Source organism: Paramormyrops kingsleyae, chromosome 19 (assembly GCF_048594095.1).
Source record: "Paramormyrops kingsleyae isolate MSU_618 chromosome 19, PKINGS_0.4, whole genome shotgun sequence".
Taxonomy (NCBI): Eukaryota; Metazoa; Chordata; class Actinopteri; order Osteoglossiformes; family Mormyridae; genus Paramormyrops; species Paramormyrops kingsleyae.
In genome coordinates, this window is record NC_132815.1 from 10,876,759 (window position 1) to 10,892,931 (window position 16,173).

Below are 16,173 nucleotides of genomic sequence, written 5' to 3' on the forward strand. Positions count from 1 at the left end.
CCGGCTCTGTGTCACGCTCAGTCTCCCACTGATGACAGAAGCAGCCTTTGACCGTAGCCTGACAAACACAAACGGCACCGGCGTCTTTGAATTACTGACACGTCGCTGCCTTTACCTTTAGTGATTAGTTCTGCCCATCTAAACAGCTAGCAGTCTCACCGCTTATGTAGCGCTAGGGTACAACAGGCGGACCCTCGTGATGCTTGAATTGTGTACCTCTGTGACACGAGTCTATGTTCATAACCAGTATGCTATCGTTGAGGTGCTTACTGCCTCTTTGCTCATTCGTTAAGCAAAATGGAGGGGGGGGGGGGGTGATTCAGACCCTCCTCTGTGGGTGCTTGGTAAATGATCGGACCCCAGATGTTGTGTCCCGGGACCGCCACAGGCCCGGACCGGCATCTCTCTCCGCCCCGCTCACCGAGGGCGAGCTAGCAGGCGAGTGAATGTGTCTCAAGGCCTTTCAGTGCAGCGGATCTAGCGATCTCCATGGTAACGGCGCCAGCTTCTCTTCCCGGCCCACACCAGGGCCACACATTGTCAGCTGTGATTACATTTTTAAATGAGTCTTTTGTTTATCTGGTTAACTGTGAGGGTAGGACTTTTGGGTAGGACTTTTGGGAAATTGCCGTTCAGTCGATTCTTAGAAAGGGATTTCTAATTAATGTTGCTCATTAATAATAATGGGTAACAATGAAATTTACATCTGATGGAATGCCCATTTTTGGTGGCCATTGTTAATAACATTTATTATGATGACGTGAAGTTCTTTGAAATGAGAAGGGATGATTAGGAAGCCCCAGGGTTTGGGCTCCTGTTTGTGGGAAGACGGAGGTTTCTGCCACATCTGCCCCGTATAAGGGGAAGATCGCGGCCAGCTGTCTAGAAGGGGTAGGGCTTTGGTCGTCTTCAGAGTTCAGAAATTCGAGAACCCTGCTTCCAGCCTTTGCCTTTTGCCTTCTAGCATCTGCTAGGTCTTCCTGAATATTCCGCCTGATAATAATGCAGTTTCATTAGCAAATTGCCATTTGTGTCTCTGTAGTGTTGTAAAAAAAATGTGTGGGGATTTTTTTTTTTTTGGACTTGCTCCTGATGCGGTGTCGGGGGGGGGGGGGGGTTCTTAGCTGCCATCTGCAGAGCTATTGTGTAGATGAGTGTTATTCACCCCGGCCCTCTGGGACCCCCAGACAGTCCGCGTTTTACCTGGAGCCGGGAGGGAGCAGAAATGTGGACTGTCTGGCAGGGATCTGTGAGGGAGCAAAAACATGGACTGTCCAGGGATGCCTGAGGGGACCGGAGTGAGGAGCACTGGTGTAGATACAGAGCCCACATCTCACAGAAGCATCTCGTTTCCCGGATAACCATCGCTAGTCTCATCTATGTGTGGGTCCCCGGTTCTCTGGAAGGTTCTCCTCTGGATACGATCTGACTGGAGAAGTGACCCCTCCACCAACACAGACTATGTCCTTGCTGATGAACGGCTTGGGGGGGTAGGGGAGAGGGGGGGTTGCCTTCTGGGGCGTGAAATCGCAGCCGGATGCCCCGGTTCTCCGTGTCTGTCCTCTAAGCCCCGCAATGAATTGTTACATCCTGAAAAGGCGGACATGTGCGCCGACAACGTGAGCGCTGTGGCCTACTGCTGTCACCACCCCCAGTATATCTAACTAGTCTCCATGTCCACAGGTTTGCACATTTGGGTCAGAACCAGCACAAAGTGGAGTGGATGGGCCAGGTCGCCGAACCCGAGCAGCGGGAAAGTGTCATAAACCTGTGAGTAATCGCTGCTCCCTGTTACGACCTTTACTGCTTAATCTTCGTGCCCTTTAAGGTGAACGTTTGGGACGGCAGTGAAACCGCCTCGTTGAGGTGCGGGCCAGCTCAGACCCCGCCAATCCAGTGAATGTTTGGGATGGCAGTGAAACCGCCGCATTCAGGTGCAGGCCAGCTCTGACCTCGCTAATCCAGTGAATGTTTGGGATGGCAGTGAAACCGCCACATTCAGGTGCAGGCCAGCTCAGACCCCGCCAATCCAGTGAATGTTTGGGATGGCAGTGAAACCGCCGCATTCAGGTGCAGGCCAGCTCTGACCTCGCTAATCCAGTGAATGTTTGGGATGGCAGTGAAACCGCCATGTTCAGGTCCGGGCCAGCTCAGACCCCACTAATCCAGTGAATGTTTGGAACGGCCGTGAAACCGCCGCTAATCCTTCTGCCGTTTTCTGAAGTTAAATGGCCTCCCTGGAGAATTCATCATTACATCAGTGCATTTCTAGTCGCTTCAGTTCCTTTAGCACTAAGTCACCCGCTTCCCTGTTTCTGCGCTGCACATCACATAAGGAATGTGGATTTTGGCTGAAACATCCCAGAGGTGCAGGTGTATGGCTGAGGGTGCAGGTATCTGCTCTTCCCAGTGGAATGTAAACCATTAGGCCACAGCTATGTGAATGTCACAGAGCTGCACTGCTGTCCAGCCTGTGTGTGTGTGCGGGTCATATATATATATATTACACTGTGGGGACCACTTTGATGTTATGGGGACGCGAGAGCCTGGCTATGGCTGTCATGGATACACACTTGTGTGCTGTCTAGCCACGCCCCTCCTTTATTACCATCTTACCTGGGGTGGGAGGCTACGTTTTTCCACATCCTGCCTAAAAACCATAACCCTTTGGAAGAGGGGGAGGGGATTCACTTGCAGTCCAGTGGGACGAATTCTCCATCTTTCTGGAACACTGCCGCTCGCCTTGGAGCCTTTGTCTTGCAGCCCCCCCTCCCCCTCCTTCAAGTGGGCGTGGATCTGCCCCCAGGGCTGTGCTGCTGCAGTAGTAATGTCTGCCTCTGGAGGGCGATGCAGACCTCAGTTTTCTGTAGCCCTTTAGGTGATGATAGGTCACTTAGGTGCGCAGCAGCTTCACCCGTGGCACATTTTTGCTCCAGTTGGCTAATGGTCAGCCCCCCCCCCCCCCACCTCAGCTGGGAGAAGGAACCTCATTAACCCTGTGTGACAACGACCGCAGACTGACACAAAACAAAACCTTCACATTGTGCGCCATGGCAACGCAAAGCCTTTCTGGAGATGCCGGTTTCCGTGGTTTCAGGTGGTTGAGGTCCGGTTTTTATATTTGGCTAAAAGCTGGAGCTGTTGGCTTCTGAGACGCAGACACATGCGCATACAATTTATTTTACACACACAAGCCTGATGTTTTCTACTCATTAAAAAATGTCCGTCAAATGGCTTTACTGCGAGTGAAAAGGACCTACAAGGGGTTATAATGTGTGAAGAAATGTTTGAAAAAAGGGGAGAAAAGCCTCTTTTTTTTCCTCCTCTGTGTCACGGGGTCTGTTTAAAGGGTATTTTTAGAAGCCACGTGTATGTACTGTAGCGCTAGGCCCTGATCACCGGCCTGTGAGCTCCAATAGCACCTGTCAGTCTGGCCTCCAGTTTGGAACTGGAGCGGCTTATGGTGTGACCCGCAGTGCCAGCCAGTTTGAACAGAAGCCTAAAGTGTTACATCTGCTAGTTTTAATATCCATTCTCGCTACAGTTCAGGTACTTTTTGTACAGACTGGCTGGCAGGCAGTGGACCTGTACAGTTCATACCGCTGGGTATTTTTATGTAGATTTTTGTGGTCCGGTGTTTTTCGTTTCTCAGAAATACACCCCCCTCTGTTACCGATGCCTGATTTTGCATATTTCAGTTTTTTTAAGTTGATTGACCAGCACAGAGGAGCAGCTGCCATCCAAACGCGCCCGGCCCCCGCGAATCTGCACATGGCTGCCGTGATTAATGTGGCGGGGGGGGGGGGGGGAGTGACAACCACAAGGGGGAGCCACCACCCGCCTCTGCGGTACATGACAACTGGGCCACATGGAAAATGGACGGAATTTGAAATGGTGGAACGAACGGCGGGTTGGGAACCTGTGAAAGGATGCCGAGCTTGGAGACGAGATTGGATTAATTAATAATTAGAGGGCTGGATTGCTCTGCTTAATCACATGTAACCTGTCATTTTAAATCTTGAAATAAACAAGTCAGTCTCCCATTTACTTGAGAAGGTCAAAAGCACAACAGCCGGACCCCTCCAGGGTTGCACACACGAGACGCTTTACTGTTCGGTTCTTGGGAGAACCGGCTGTGTAAATGGTTAGGATTACAAAGCCGGCTTTCTTTTTTTCCTCAGACCAAAGCACGGTAATGTACATGACTATCGGGAGACAGAGAGGAGGCTTATTATTGCAGTTATGTAAGCGAACACCTCCGCGCTGCCTTGTTTTAACGCGAAACGGCGACAATGCAGAGCCTCTCAGTGCTGTGTCAAGGGCAGCCGTGTGGTCGCTGTGTGAAAGGGCATGGCTCCATCCAGCAGACGCACACACATGCACACGTCTGTCTACCTGCATCTGCCTGTGGCCTTCACTATAAACACTTATTTTATGTGCAGCCTTGTAATTTCCAAAAGAAAATGATGGTTTTATCGTCCAGATATGTGTTTCAGGAACCTGTCTGTTTTAACTGGTCTCTTTCTTAGTGCCTCAGTCTCCTTGGTGTCATTCTTTGCTGCTGCAACTTACAGCCTCATGATGACGGCACTAACAAAGCAAAGGAATTGGGGAATCTGGGGAGGCACGCATACATTATATCTGTCCCGAGCAGACGGAGAGAGATGGTAAACAGGTCCTGCAAACCCGCCATCAGATAAGGTGTTTCTGTCTTTGGGAGAGCAGAGAAAAGGGCAGACAGTAAGTTCTATCCTGGGGGGGACGCTCATTATCCCCCGGCAAGGAGGGTCTGTGAGTCCCTGCCTCCCCCCCCCCAGTATAGTCCCACTATGGCAGGAACGGCACGTTAGTTTCGCGGTCCATCAAATCCTCCTCTTTCTATGCCGGCGAGTGTGTAGCGAAGCTGGATCCTGTTGTGTCGGCACCTGAGAGGCAACACGCAAGCATTAAAGAGCACACCAGTGCTGCCTGTGCTGAAGCACCGGGGGGGACAATCACAGCTCACAGTACCTGGGGCTGGGGGGGGCACAACACTGTGGCTTTCAGCCGAGACTCTGAAACTGAACAGATTCCGGCACATATCTGGACTGGAGGGAAATTAAGGGCTGCGGTGTCTCCAGATCCTCGTCACTCAGAGCTGTTGTTAAATATTTAAATCGGACATTTCTACGGAAGCCATAGAGCGTTAGCTCCGTCTCAGCGGCAGCAGCCGTAGTGATTTATTTACCTTATAACATAGCTGAACCTTCTGATCCCTGCTCAGGCTGAAGCCAGTGGGCGGCGTTCAGGACTCGAGATCTCGAGAGTTCTTCATCAACACATCCATGTACGAGTGCACGGTGCATTGAAATGTGTCTTGCATTAAACCAGGGAAGCACGAGCGGAGACGGAAAATCGGGAAATACGGGGTTTAATTACAGGTAAGGCAGGCAAAACGCAGACGGACAATACAATGACCGGACTGGGGAAACTAAATACAGAGGACAGCAACAAGAAACAGCTGATCACATGGGGATTCCACACGAGGTTAACGAGGGGGCGTGGCACACAGAAGGAGTGAACGATCGGGGGCAGGACAGATGCCATTTTCCTTGAGCCCCCTAAGGTACTATACATTAATACAAAGACAATAAACAGAAGTGTTGTGAATGTCATACAGTACAACAAATATAAGTAGTGCGTGTATGCAGTGTAGTGCAAGTAAAGAATATACAAATATTATTCTAAATAAGGCAAACAGGCAAAGAACAGCAGCATCATTGGAGGGTAGTTGGGGGGTGTGATGAGGATAGTGGCAGTCTTTGAAGTTTGGGGGGGGGTGACTACTAGGGACAGTGTCGGTCCTTTGGGGGCAGCAGGGTATTAAGGGGCCCGACTGCTTGGGGAAAGAAGCTGTCTCAGTGTCAGGCAGTGACAGTTCAGATGTTCCAGAACCTTCTGCAAGATGGCAGGGGGTGAACAGTCTGTGTGTTGGTGTGGGAGGGGTTTGCCGTCATGCTGTTTGCGTGGGAGGCAGGAAGCCACTTCTGCACTTAAAGTTGTGAAAAAAAAGCTTGATGCCCTCTGTGACCTGTCCAGCTCAGTGCAGCTCAGACTGGCCCCCCTATGCCAGGTGAGAATGAAGGCGACTGCGATGGTAATCCCTCATTTTCAGCTCGTGGGTCTGGCGGGCGCCTTGCCGCTGTTCGGGGAGCGACTGAGGGACAGTGTTAAAGCTCAGTTTAGTTATATATTCCTTCTGTTAAATTAGATCACCTTTTTATTCTTATAAAAGCATGCCGCCCTGGGTGTCCCCTGCCTCGTGCCCTGTGATGGGCCGGCATGCCACCCTGGGTGTCCCCTGCCTCGTGCCCTGTGATGGGCCGGCATGCCGCCCTGGGTGTCCCCTGCCTCGTGCCCTGTGATGAGCCGGCATGCCGCCCTGGGTGTCCCCTGCCTCGTGCCCTGTGATGGGCCGGCATGCCGCCCTGGGTGTCCTCTGCCTCGTGCCCTGTGATGAGCCGGCATGCCGCCCTGGGTGTCCCCTGCCTCGTGCCCTGTGATGGGCCGGCATGCCGCCCTGGGTGTCCTCTGCCTCGTGCCCTGTGATGGGCCGGCATGCCGCCCTGGGTGTCCTCTGCCTCGTGCCCTGTGATGGGCCGGCATGCCGCCCTGGGTGTCCTCTGCCTCGTGCCCTGTGATGGGCCGGCATGTTGCCCTGGGTGTCCTCTGCCTCGTGCCCTGTGATGGGCCAGCATGCCGCCCTGGGTGTCCTCTGCCTCGTGCCCTGTGATGGGCCGGCATGCCGCCCTGGGTGTCCCCTGCCCCAGACTTCCTGGAACGGGCTCCAGACTCCCCATTATCCTGCCTGTCCTGTCCTGGATAAGCAGTTATGATAGCTCAATTGAGGTTCCACCTCCACAGATGTGCTCAAAGTGCACTCGAGCTGATTTCAGTCCCCGCTAAATGCCGGATAGACTGGCGCTTTCCAGGAACTCAGGCAAGGGCTGCGCCCGCAGGGAGACACTTCAGGCCTCCCGCAGTGCTCAGCTGGGGCTCTGCTTCCAGGCTCTCGCACTGCTTATAGAACCTGTGTCATTCATCACTGACTATGGATCCATTTATTAAAACCTAGATTACTGGCCAGAAAATTCATATTATCTTGTAATTAGATACAGAGTGTCACGGTCTGGAGTCCATGGCCGTATGCAGGAGGTCACTGGTTTAAATCGCGTGGTCGGCAGATTAATCACGTCACCAGTGGGTCCTTGAGGAAGGCCCATAACCCCACCAGCTTCTGGGGGGCAGGATAAAGGGCTGACCATGCTCTCTGATCCAGGGACGTGGCTAGGGGCGCCCCCTGACTAAATATAACCCCCAGCCCAATTTTACATACAATTTTATGTATTCGACGGCCCCTATCAGGTGCTGCCCCCCCCCCAAATCTGCCGCTGCTCTGACCCCATTTTTCTGTGTGTGTCTCATACAATAGCAAGATGGAATATATGAAGAATGTTTTATTTGTATGACAATAACATAATTGATTTTACGTTCAAGTTACAAGTTTTTGATATTTTTTTACAAGTTCAAAGCTCTTACCAGGTCACGGTATTTTAATCCCATTCTGTACCCCCTCCCTTCCCCAGGATGCCCGTATCCCACTTCTCCCAGGACAGCATCTACGCAGTGCAGCCCCCCAGCGTGGACAAGGCCAGTCGGGAGGTGTTCGAAAGGCACATCCAGACGGGGCGGGGCCTGGTGGGGGCCCTGCACCGGGGGGACGTCCTCATGTACCGGGAGTATATCAAGAACCGCTACATGTAGACAAGCTGAGCATCAGCATGGAGGGGGGGCAGGAGCTGGAGCTCAAGCTATGTGGGGGCGGGACTTCTGGGTGAGACGGTACCAAAGGGAGTGGGGGAGGCGATATACTGCTACTTCTGAAATGGAGGGCTGAGTTTCATGGAGCATGGACCTGGAAGAAGGAAATCACTCAACAGGAGTGCAGCAACCTGAAGAAGTTTGGTCATGGGACTGCTTAGGATTGCTGGCCATGTCATGAACAGAGTGCATGAACATTTGATCTCGGTGTTGATATGAATTAGCATGTTTAATGAATGCATAGCCTGCTTAGCATAGAGAGGAGGTCTGCTTAGCATAGAGAGGAGGTCTGCTTAGCATAGAGAGGAGGTCTGCTTAGCATAGAGAGGAGGTCTGCTTAGCATAGAGAGGATGTCTGCTTAGCACAGAGAGGAGGTCTGCTTAGCACAGAGAGGAGGTCTGCTTAGCATAGAGAGGAGGTCTGCTTAGCATAGGTCTCTGCCTCGCAGCCCCTCACTTACTGGGTTGCCCGCACTGAATGTTTTCTCCGTGTCGTTTTCTGTCATCATATCAGACTGAATATTGATTCTGGATGTTTTTAACATTAATATTATTAATATAAATAAATGAGTTATGGCCTTTTTATGGCAGTAGAAGTTTTAATACGTTCAAAATAAATACAGGATCGCGACACTTTGAAATCCATCTTTCCGTGTCGAAGCAGCCGCTGGGGCGTTTAAAAGTGATGCATGGATGAATCATTACACCCCGACAGTGTAACCATCGGCGGTCGGCGTGCTAACAGAGAAGGCTAACCAGCACAGATTCCCAGGGAAACATCAAGGCATCTCTCAAGACAATTCATACGGAAAATCTGAGAGCCTGGACCCTGTTCCCTCCCCCACCCACAGTTCCTGAGCACAGCTGACATAAATGCGCGTGTGGAAACCGAACAGAACCCACCCCCCCCCCCCCCCCCCCGGCAAAACCAGTCCTTCGTTGGGCTACCACACACTGGAACAAAGAGCTGGTAAACATTACGATCATTACAGCCAAAGTGGGGGGGGGGGGGGGTGTTGTTCACGTTGGCTTTGGGTTTTGGGGGGGTGATCCCCTATCGAGGGCCCCACTGGGGGCGGGGGCTTGATTATTAGCTCTAATCATGGTTATGGCTGACAGCATTGGCTCAGCGTGATCCCACGCTTCACGTGCGCTGTGGCTGCCCAGAGCCAGAGTCAGCTCTCGTTTCGTGCTAATTACCCGACGGGAGCGTTAATCACCACCACATGTGGTAATAATGACGGCCATCTCTGAGCACGTGTACCCAAGGCTCAGAGATGCGAGAACGCCTTTGTGTGCGAGACGCCACGGTCGCCGGGGAGAGGGTGCGGTGAGTCAACGAAAGGCAGTGCAGAGCCTAGGAGCATTGTGGGTAGCAGTGGGGAAAACTCCCTCCTCCCGTGTGTGTTACTGCAGACAGTATTGCAGGTGTCTGTCAGCGTGAGACCATGGTCTTTCAGCTGGTGACTCCCCCAGCCTTGTGAGAGCCATGTGACAGTCAGAGTGCACATGTTTGTTAAAACTGCCCCTCAGCCACTCCCTATTAATTGTTATTAACCTTTCTGGGGGTGGGGGGTGGGGGTGCTGTACAGCGGAGGAGGTTAAGCCCTTGCTCGTTAAATATCCCAAGGAAAAAGTAATATCATGGCTAATCGAATATGCGGTTCAGGGACCTCAGTAGCATTGCTTCCGGATGCTCTGTGCGGTGCAGAACAAAAGTATAATAATAATATAATAATAATATCTGGATCCTGTATTATGAAAAGTACGGTAATAACATATAGTAACGGAAAAAATTAGGTTACGATAAAAAGGCAAGTGTCAGTCGTCTGAATGATGTAATGGAACGGGAGTCATCTCGTCACATAGAAACAGCTTTTGTTATGAAATGGTGTCTAAGATGAAAAGAAACGACAGATGCAAATCCAACCAGAGGGTGATCTGAATTACGGCAGAACCATGGCGTAAATGAGGCTCATGTAACATACAGATGACCTGCGAAAGCGATCCTGAAGTCCAGTCAACAAGTGGAGACTTCTCTTGTGGCCAGAAGGTAAATTGCCCCTTGCACAAAAAATGTATCCTCTGCGTTATAATTAGTAAGAATTACTACAATTTGTTCATTTTCAAGTGAAAAAATAGCCTCTGCCCAGGAACCTGGTGAGTAACACCAATTCCAGTCATTACTCTTCTTCAAAACAACAGCAATGCACAACATCACACTGTTAGTCAGGCCACTAATGTTTGTTTGTAGGCTCAGTCTGATCTGCTAGGGGGTTGGGTGTTAAGGCCCTTCCTTCTGGCCCTCTGTGGTTAGCTAAAGCGAAGTCAGCTTGTGTCTATGAAGGGGTCGGGGGTGCCTTAACACCGAGGGTGAGTTATGGCCAGAGATGTATCATGTAGGATGTTTGTTTTAAGTTAGCAGGAGGTGTACAAGTAGGGGGGCAAAAACTGGTGTCAGGAAATGAGAGCTTATGCCATTGTGGAGGCTGGTCAGGACAGGGGTTCCTTCTCAGTCCAAAGCATTAGTCTAAAGTTGACTTTTTCAGGGTTTTCTGTGAGCAAGTAATTATTACAGACCGGATCACCCTGCGTCTTTCTGGCTCCCAATAAATGAAGACGGAGAATTCATTTAGTTGGACTTGGATTTAAAATTTTCTCTTTTCGGAAGGAGATTGAAGTAACAAACAGGGTTGCTAGGATACCAAGGCGACGGCGCTCTCAGCATTCTCTTGCTGAAACATTTTTCTGATAAACTCGGGCGGCATAATCAGCCCGCACTCGGATGCGTGTGCTACTCCCACCTTAGCCTGCATTCACACGCGTTTTAGGACATTTTCCCATGGAATACTTTCATTTTGTGTAGCGCACGACCGCCCTCCTTACCCGGTACACACTGAACGTGTTCCATTGTGACGGCGAACACCAGCGGCGCTGCTCTTAACCACAGACCCATTGGCCTATTTTGCGTGCGTACGTGCTTTGCGGCCAACAGCTGTTAGGTGGACATTGGTGTTCACCACCTATGATCCTGTCACCAGTGTTATGACTGGAAACGGAGAAGAACGATGTGGGCTCGTTTACGCCCTAATGAAAGCATGTACAAGGTGTATGGGCTATTTAATTAATATGACCCTAACGTAATGATAGAGATGAAACATTTAATTTGGTAGTCATCAACTGGTAAATCCGACTTCCAGTTGTCTTGCTATCCTTAATTGCATTTCATAACGGGGATGTTCCAAAACTTAAACATTTTAACCGCTATGTAGCAAATGTGTTTTATTGTTATTGTACATATTTCTTTATATATATATATATATATATATATATATATATATATATATATATATATATATATATATATATATATATATATATATATTATGGGGGGAGGTTTGGCAGCGTTTAATTGAGGCTTAATTCAGAGATCTAACGATGCAACCTGTCCAGCTATCTGATTGGTCATTGGTCTGTCAATTGAATGTGATATAATTGTTTTTGCCACCCCCGGATGTGTCGCCCTGTCACAGAAGTATCTAGATTCTTCTCGCTGACCACAGAAAGACCCCCCCCCCCCAAAAACAGGCAGGCTTGGAGGCTAGGAGCTGCCTGCAACTCGTTTGCTGTGCTTGATTGCATAAAGTGGTAAAGTGGTCTGCTCGCTTTACTTTGAAGAGGCGGTATGCATCAAGGCTGACCTACATACAGATATGTGACCTAGATGCCATTGTGTCAGCAGAGACAGTCCTGCGAAATCCTTAATGCTGATGTGAAAATTAAGATTTTTTTTTTTACTTTTTTTTTTAAGAGAGAAAGAGAGAGAAACTGCAACAAAAAACGTAGTATATAACTGGTTGGTGAACATTGACTTGGTCTCTGCTGTGGTGCAGAAGCTGAGAGACCTTAGTCGGCATTTCTTCTAAAGCAGATATATACACTAAACAGTAAGTCAGCCTCCGGCCGCGCATTCGACTTGAGAGCAGTCCGATGCAGGTTAATTTCTGTCAAAAAACAGTAGCTAGAGTCAATAGTTAATGTATCGGTGTAATAATGTTTTAATCTGACCAGTCATTGAACTTAAAATCAATAAATCTAGATTCACCCCCGACAACCCTGCTGTCTGTATCGGAAATATTACCCACGTGTTCTCTGTTTTCAACATAGAATTAACAGTTTTGTAGTGCTTTTGCACAATGGCTACCAAAAAAAGTACGTGTAAAGAAGATCATGTGGTGGTTCTTAATATAAAACCGACGCTTCGGATGACGACAAATGTAAACATAAAATCGCCCCTCCTTATTGCATCAATATAATATAACCTTAACACACAAATTCCAGTCTGCATTCTGCTGAGACCGCCTTGAATCTTAGATCCCATCCTTTATAGAATAAGACGGTATAACTGTACTCGTATCATATTATTGGTCATTCTCCGTAGATGTTTTGCATAAGATTAAAATGTATTGTGAACAGCTTTATGTCGACGACCGCCCCTAAGACAATACATCCGCGGCTTGTCAGTCGCCTGCGATTCTTCCCAGCAAATGGATGGGATGTGAAGCGGGGGGGGGGGGGGGTTTGTACATGCCTCTTGACGTCATTTGGGTTTATTAACAGTCAGTCCACAGTCGTCAACATCACTTACACTCCGCTCTCCTCAGCACCAGCAAATGCTCCTGGACGCGCTCCTCAGCCGCACCGCTCTCACGAGAGTGAAGGGTAGTCGGACTAAAGGCTTCACCTGAGCTTTAAAAATTACATTTGGACGGCTCCAATTAACTTACCTTGAAATCCATGTGCAAACAAAGGTAAGAACTACTCTGCCACAACACAATACAGTGGAAAAGAAACGAAAGCATTCGTGATTGTTTTTAAATTTCGGATCGATTTCATGTATTGTCCAGAAGTTCTTGCGCATGTTGACATTTAATACATTTAAACTACTTTAAGCTTATTGCTAAATTCAGGACCACGGACAGCGGTTTCATTCTAACATTTGTAGTCCTTGATTCTGTCTTGCATACATGTAAAATTCCGTCAGTGAATATAATCAACTTTGAAAAGTTATTTGATGAAGGGGTCATTTCGGTTTCAGTGTGCACAAGCAATTCTGGTGTAAAAAACCGAAATTTATTTCTCTTCTGTAGGCGGGTGTTGACGGGGGAGAAATGAACGAAAGCCTGGAGACAAATGAAACGACGGCGCCTGTCCCTTGGATCGAGCCCGGGGATGGCAACCACAGTTTGGGGCTGTCCTCCTGGCTTTTGGACTTTCCCGTTAACCCCTGGCATGTCATGCTGTGCATGTCGGGCACCGTGATCGCCTGCGAAAACGCCATCGTAGTCGCCATCATATTTTACACGCCGACCCTGCGAACGCCAATGTTCGTTTTAATCGGCAGTTTGGCCACGGCGGATCTCTTGGCCGGTATGGGATTAATCTTGAATTTTGTATTCCAGTACTTGATCTCCTCCGAGACCATAAGTCTTGTGACTGTAGGTTTCCTGGTGGCGTCTTTCACCGCCTCCATCGGCAGCCTGTTGGCGATCACGGTCGACCGCTACTTCTCGCTGTACAACGCACTGACTTACTTCTCGGAGAAGACGCTCTACTACATCCACACCATGCTGGTGGTGACCTGGGGAGTCTCGCTCTGCCTCGGGCTGCTGCCCATCCTGGGATGGAACTGCCTCAAGGAGCCGTCCTCCTGCAGCATCGTCAAGCCGTTAATCAAGAGCAACGTGGTCCTTCTGGCGGTGTCCTTTTTCGTCATTTTCATGATGATGTTAACGCTGTACTTCAAGATCTGCAAGATCGTGTGCCGGCACGCCCATCAGATCGCTCTCCAGCAACACTTTTTCGCGACCTCGCACTACGCGGCCACCAAGAAAGGTGTGTCGACCCTGGCCATCATTTTGGGGACCTTTGGGGCCAGTTGGCTCCCCTTCGCCATATATTGCTTAGTGGGTAAGCAGGACTCTCCTCCCGTGTATACGTACGCGACCCTTTTGCCAGCCACCTATAACTCCATGATCAATCCCATAATCTATGCCTACAGGAACACGGAAATCCAGCGATCCCTTTACGTCCTCTTCTGTGGTTGTTTTCAAACTAACGTGTCTTATCGTTCGAGATCCCCCAGTGAGGTCTAAGTCACGTTTTAGCTGTTTTATTTATTTATATTCATGCATTTGTATATTATGTTTCGTATGTTTTGCACAGTGACAATCTGCTTTTGGTTGGTTGTATTTGAAAGCATTTCCGTGGTAAATGTTTGTACAGCATCGGCACTTTACTGGGTCGTTGGATAACTCTGGCCTATTTTTAAATACTGTGAACATACATACTTTGGATATAAAATCTGCATCATGAATGTATTTATATCTAAAAAGCACTTTATTCGGTGCACCCATATGCCAAAGCAGTGTCGCATAGGCCTTGAAGTTTTAAAGTTAACGACCACTTGTAGCTATACTTGTGACTACTGTTGGTGATTTTCTATTTTGTATGTCTATGTACGTTTTATAATCACGGGATGACTATATGAAATAAAACTAAAGTACCGAAACCGCCTCACGTGTTTCTTTGCTACATTCGTAATGCCTGTGTGAACTATTAATTAGGTATTATAAATTAATTAGCGGGATCACACGTGTCTCGCAAGTATCCGCCCCCAGAGCTGAGTGGTAAGTGAGCCGCCACTTGTGGATGATTGTATAACTAATTAAAATGCTCGGAGATTCACTGCAACACATAAAAGGAAAAAAAAGTTGATGTAAGCATATGTGACCGATTGCGTTTGAGGTTCAGTCATTAAAATAATCTGAAACTTCACTGGCATATGAAATCTCGTCGAAGACATAGCCTATATATTATTAAAAGCTTAAATATTAAGATACAATCTCATACCCCATACTTGTAATGCCATCACTCTTCAATCGTGAAAAAAAAAGTTCGACAGATGGATACAATGATTTCACATTTAGGTTTTATTCTGAAAACCTATATTTTGACGTTGATTCCCTTCTGAGGAGGGGGGGGCAGTCCTATAATACAACAGTGAAATATCCTTCTATCACTCTTCTTTACCCCCCATCAACTTTTGCTTTGGTGAGTCCGATGTACTAGAGAATTTACCTGGCTATGGACGTTAAGATGTGGCGCCATCTGCTCCCGACTTAACATTATTGGTGTCACGTTCCTAAAGAGCTTCGTTAAGCTGAAATGTGGCTTTCACTATATGCTGGAGTCCTGAAGGTGTGTGAGGCTGTGCAAAATGACCCTATCAGCAGAGGTGGCAATTTCAGGTCCAGAAAGTAAAAATCCAGACCATGATTTACTTTCAACCAGCCAGTTGAGTACTCTGTGACTCTTTATGCTCAACTGGTTGGTTGAGAGTAAATCATGGTCTGGATTTTTACTTTCTGGACCTGAAATTGCCACCTCTGCCTATCAGCTCTGGCTAAATGTCCTCGTTTTGTAATTTTACCTGGGTGCCAGGATTAACCCCCCTCCCCCCCCCCCACAAAACCTGGGAAGGCTTTTCTTTCCCAGCAGACCTGGCTCCTCTTTATTGTGTTTATTTCACATGAATCAGATGCTTATCAGTAACCATTATTTAATGAAGTTTACATATTACACCTTAGTTTTTTTCTATACACTCAGAAAAAAGTGTAAAAATTTGTACCGTAGTTTGTCACCGGGGTTGTACCCTTGTATTTGTAGCTTTAAGGTACAGAAATGGACTCTGAGGAGCATCCCAAAGGTATAAACAGCATTAATGTACCAACAATGGTACAGAAATGTTCCTCATAGTCCTTTTGTGTATCTTAAAAGGTACAGGTATCTACAGCTAAGGGTACAATTGGCAGATCCTTGAGCGTACAGCCCCAGTCACAAGCAAAGGTATAATTTTTTACAATTTTTTTCTGAGCATAGTTTCCACAATTTTACATTTCAACATTTTTAAAAGTAGGTGCTTTGCATACTTATCTGAAGGTGCCCCCTCCTGGCACTCCTATAGGTTCCCCGACTGGAAACAGTAACCTTTTTAAGCATGTGATCATTTCCTTAGCCACTCCGCCACCTGCTGTCCCAGGGACTGGAGGTCTGGTATGTTCTAGGAAGCAAAGCAGACTGCTTTAGGACTGCATCAGATAAGGATACTTTGGCTGAGTCTGTGTCTGCATGGACCCATGGCTGCCATAATCCTCCGCATACATGGTGTAGTGGAAGTAATATCCAAAGAACAATGGCTTCAGGCTACCTCAGCATTTTTACCCATGCAATTAAAATATGAAATATTTTATG

At 48.3% G+C, this 16,173-nt stretch overlaps 2 protein-coding genes across 4 annotated transcripts in view; both read left to right on the plus strand.

Annotated features, from left to right (window-relative positions):
• fig4a (FIG4 phosphoinositide 5-phosphatase a) overlaps positions 1 to 8,443 on the plus strand; it is a 47,978-nt gene extending 39,535 nt beyond the window's left edge. For both annotated transcript variants that reach the window (XM_072702880.1, XM_072702881.1), the window contains exons 22-23: positions 1,684 to 1,770; positions 7,626 to 8,443. In XM_072702880.1, coding sequence (XP_072558981.1) covers positions 1,684 to 1,770; positions 7,626 to 7,803 — 265 coding nt within the window. In that variant the 3' untranslated portion in view covers positions 7,804 to 8,443. The remainder of the gene's footprint in view (positions 1 to 1,683; positions 1,771 to 7,625) is intronic.
• A 441-nt stretch (positions 8,444 to 8,884) lies between these two features.
• gpr6 (G protein-coupled receptor 6) lies at positions 8,885 to 14,431 on the plus strand. 2 transcript variants are annotated; one of them, XM_072702882.1, is made up of 3 exons: positions 8,885 to 9,913; positions 12,525 to 12,671; positions 13,011 to 14,431. In XM_072702882.1, exon 3 carries the CDS (start codon positions 13,032 to 13,034, stop codon positions 14,013 to 14,015), a length of 984 nt encoding a protein of 327 aa, XP_072558983.1. In that variant the 5' UTR covers positions 8,885 to 9,913; positions 12,525 to 12,671; positions 13,011 to 13,031; the 3' UTR covers positions 14,016 to 14,431. The 2 variants fall into 2 exon arrangements, with proteins under 2 accessions (XP_072558983.1, XP_023692707.1); XM_023836939.2 differs by lacking the exon at positions 8,885 to 9,913 and having other exon boundaries at positions 11,453 to 12,671.
• The last annotated feature ends 1,742 nt before the right edge of the window (positions 14,432 to 16,173 follow it).

Coding starts and splice junctions, on each gene's coding strand:
- gpr6 (XM_072702882.1), top strand. CDS start 13,032: ATGAACGAAAGCCTGGAGACAAATGAAACGACGGCGCCTGTCCCTTGG.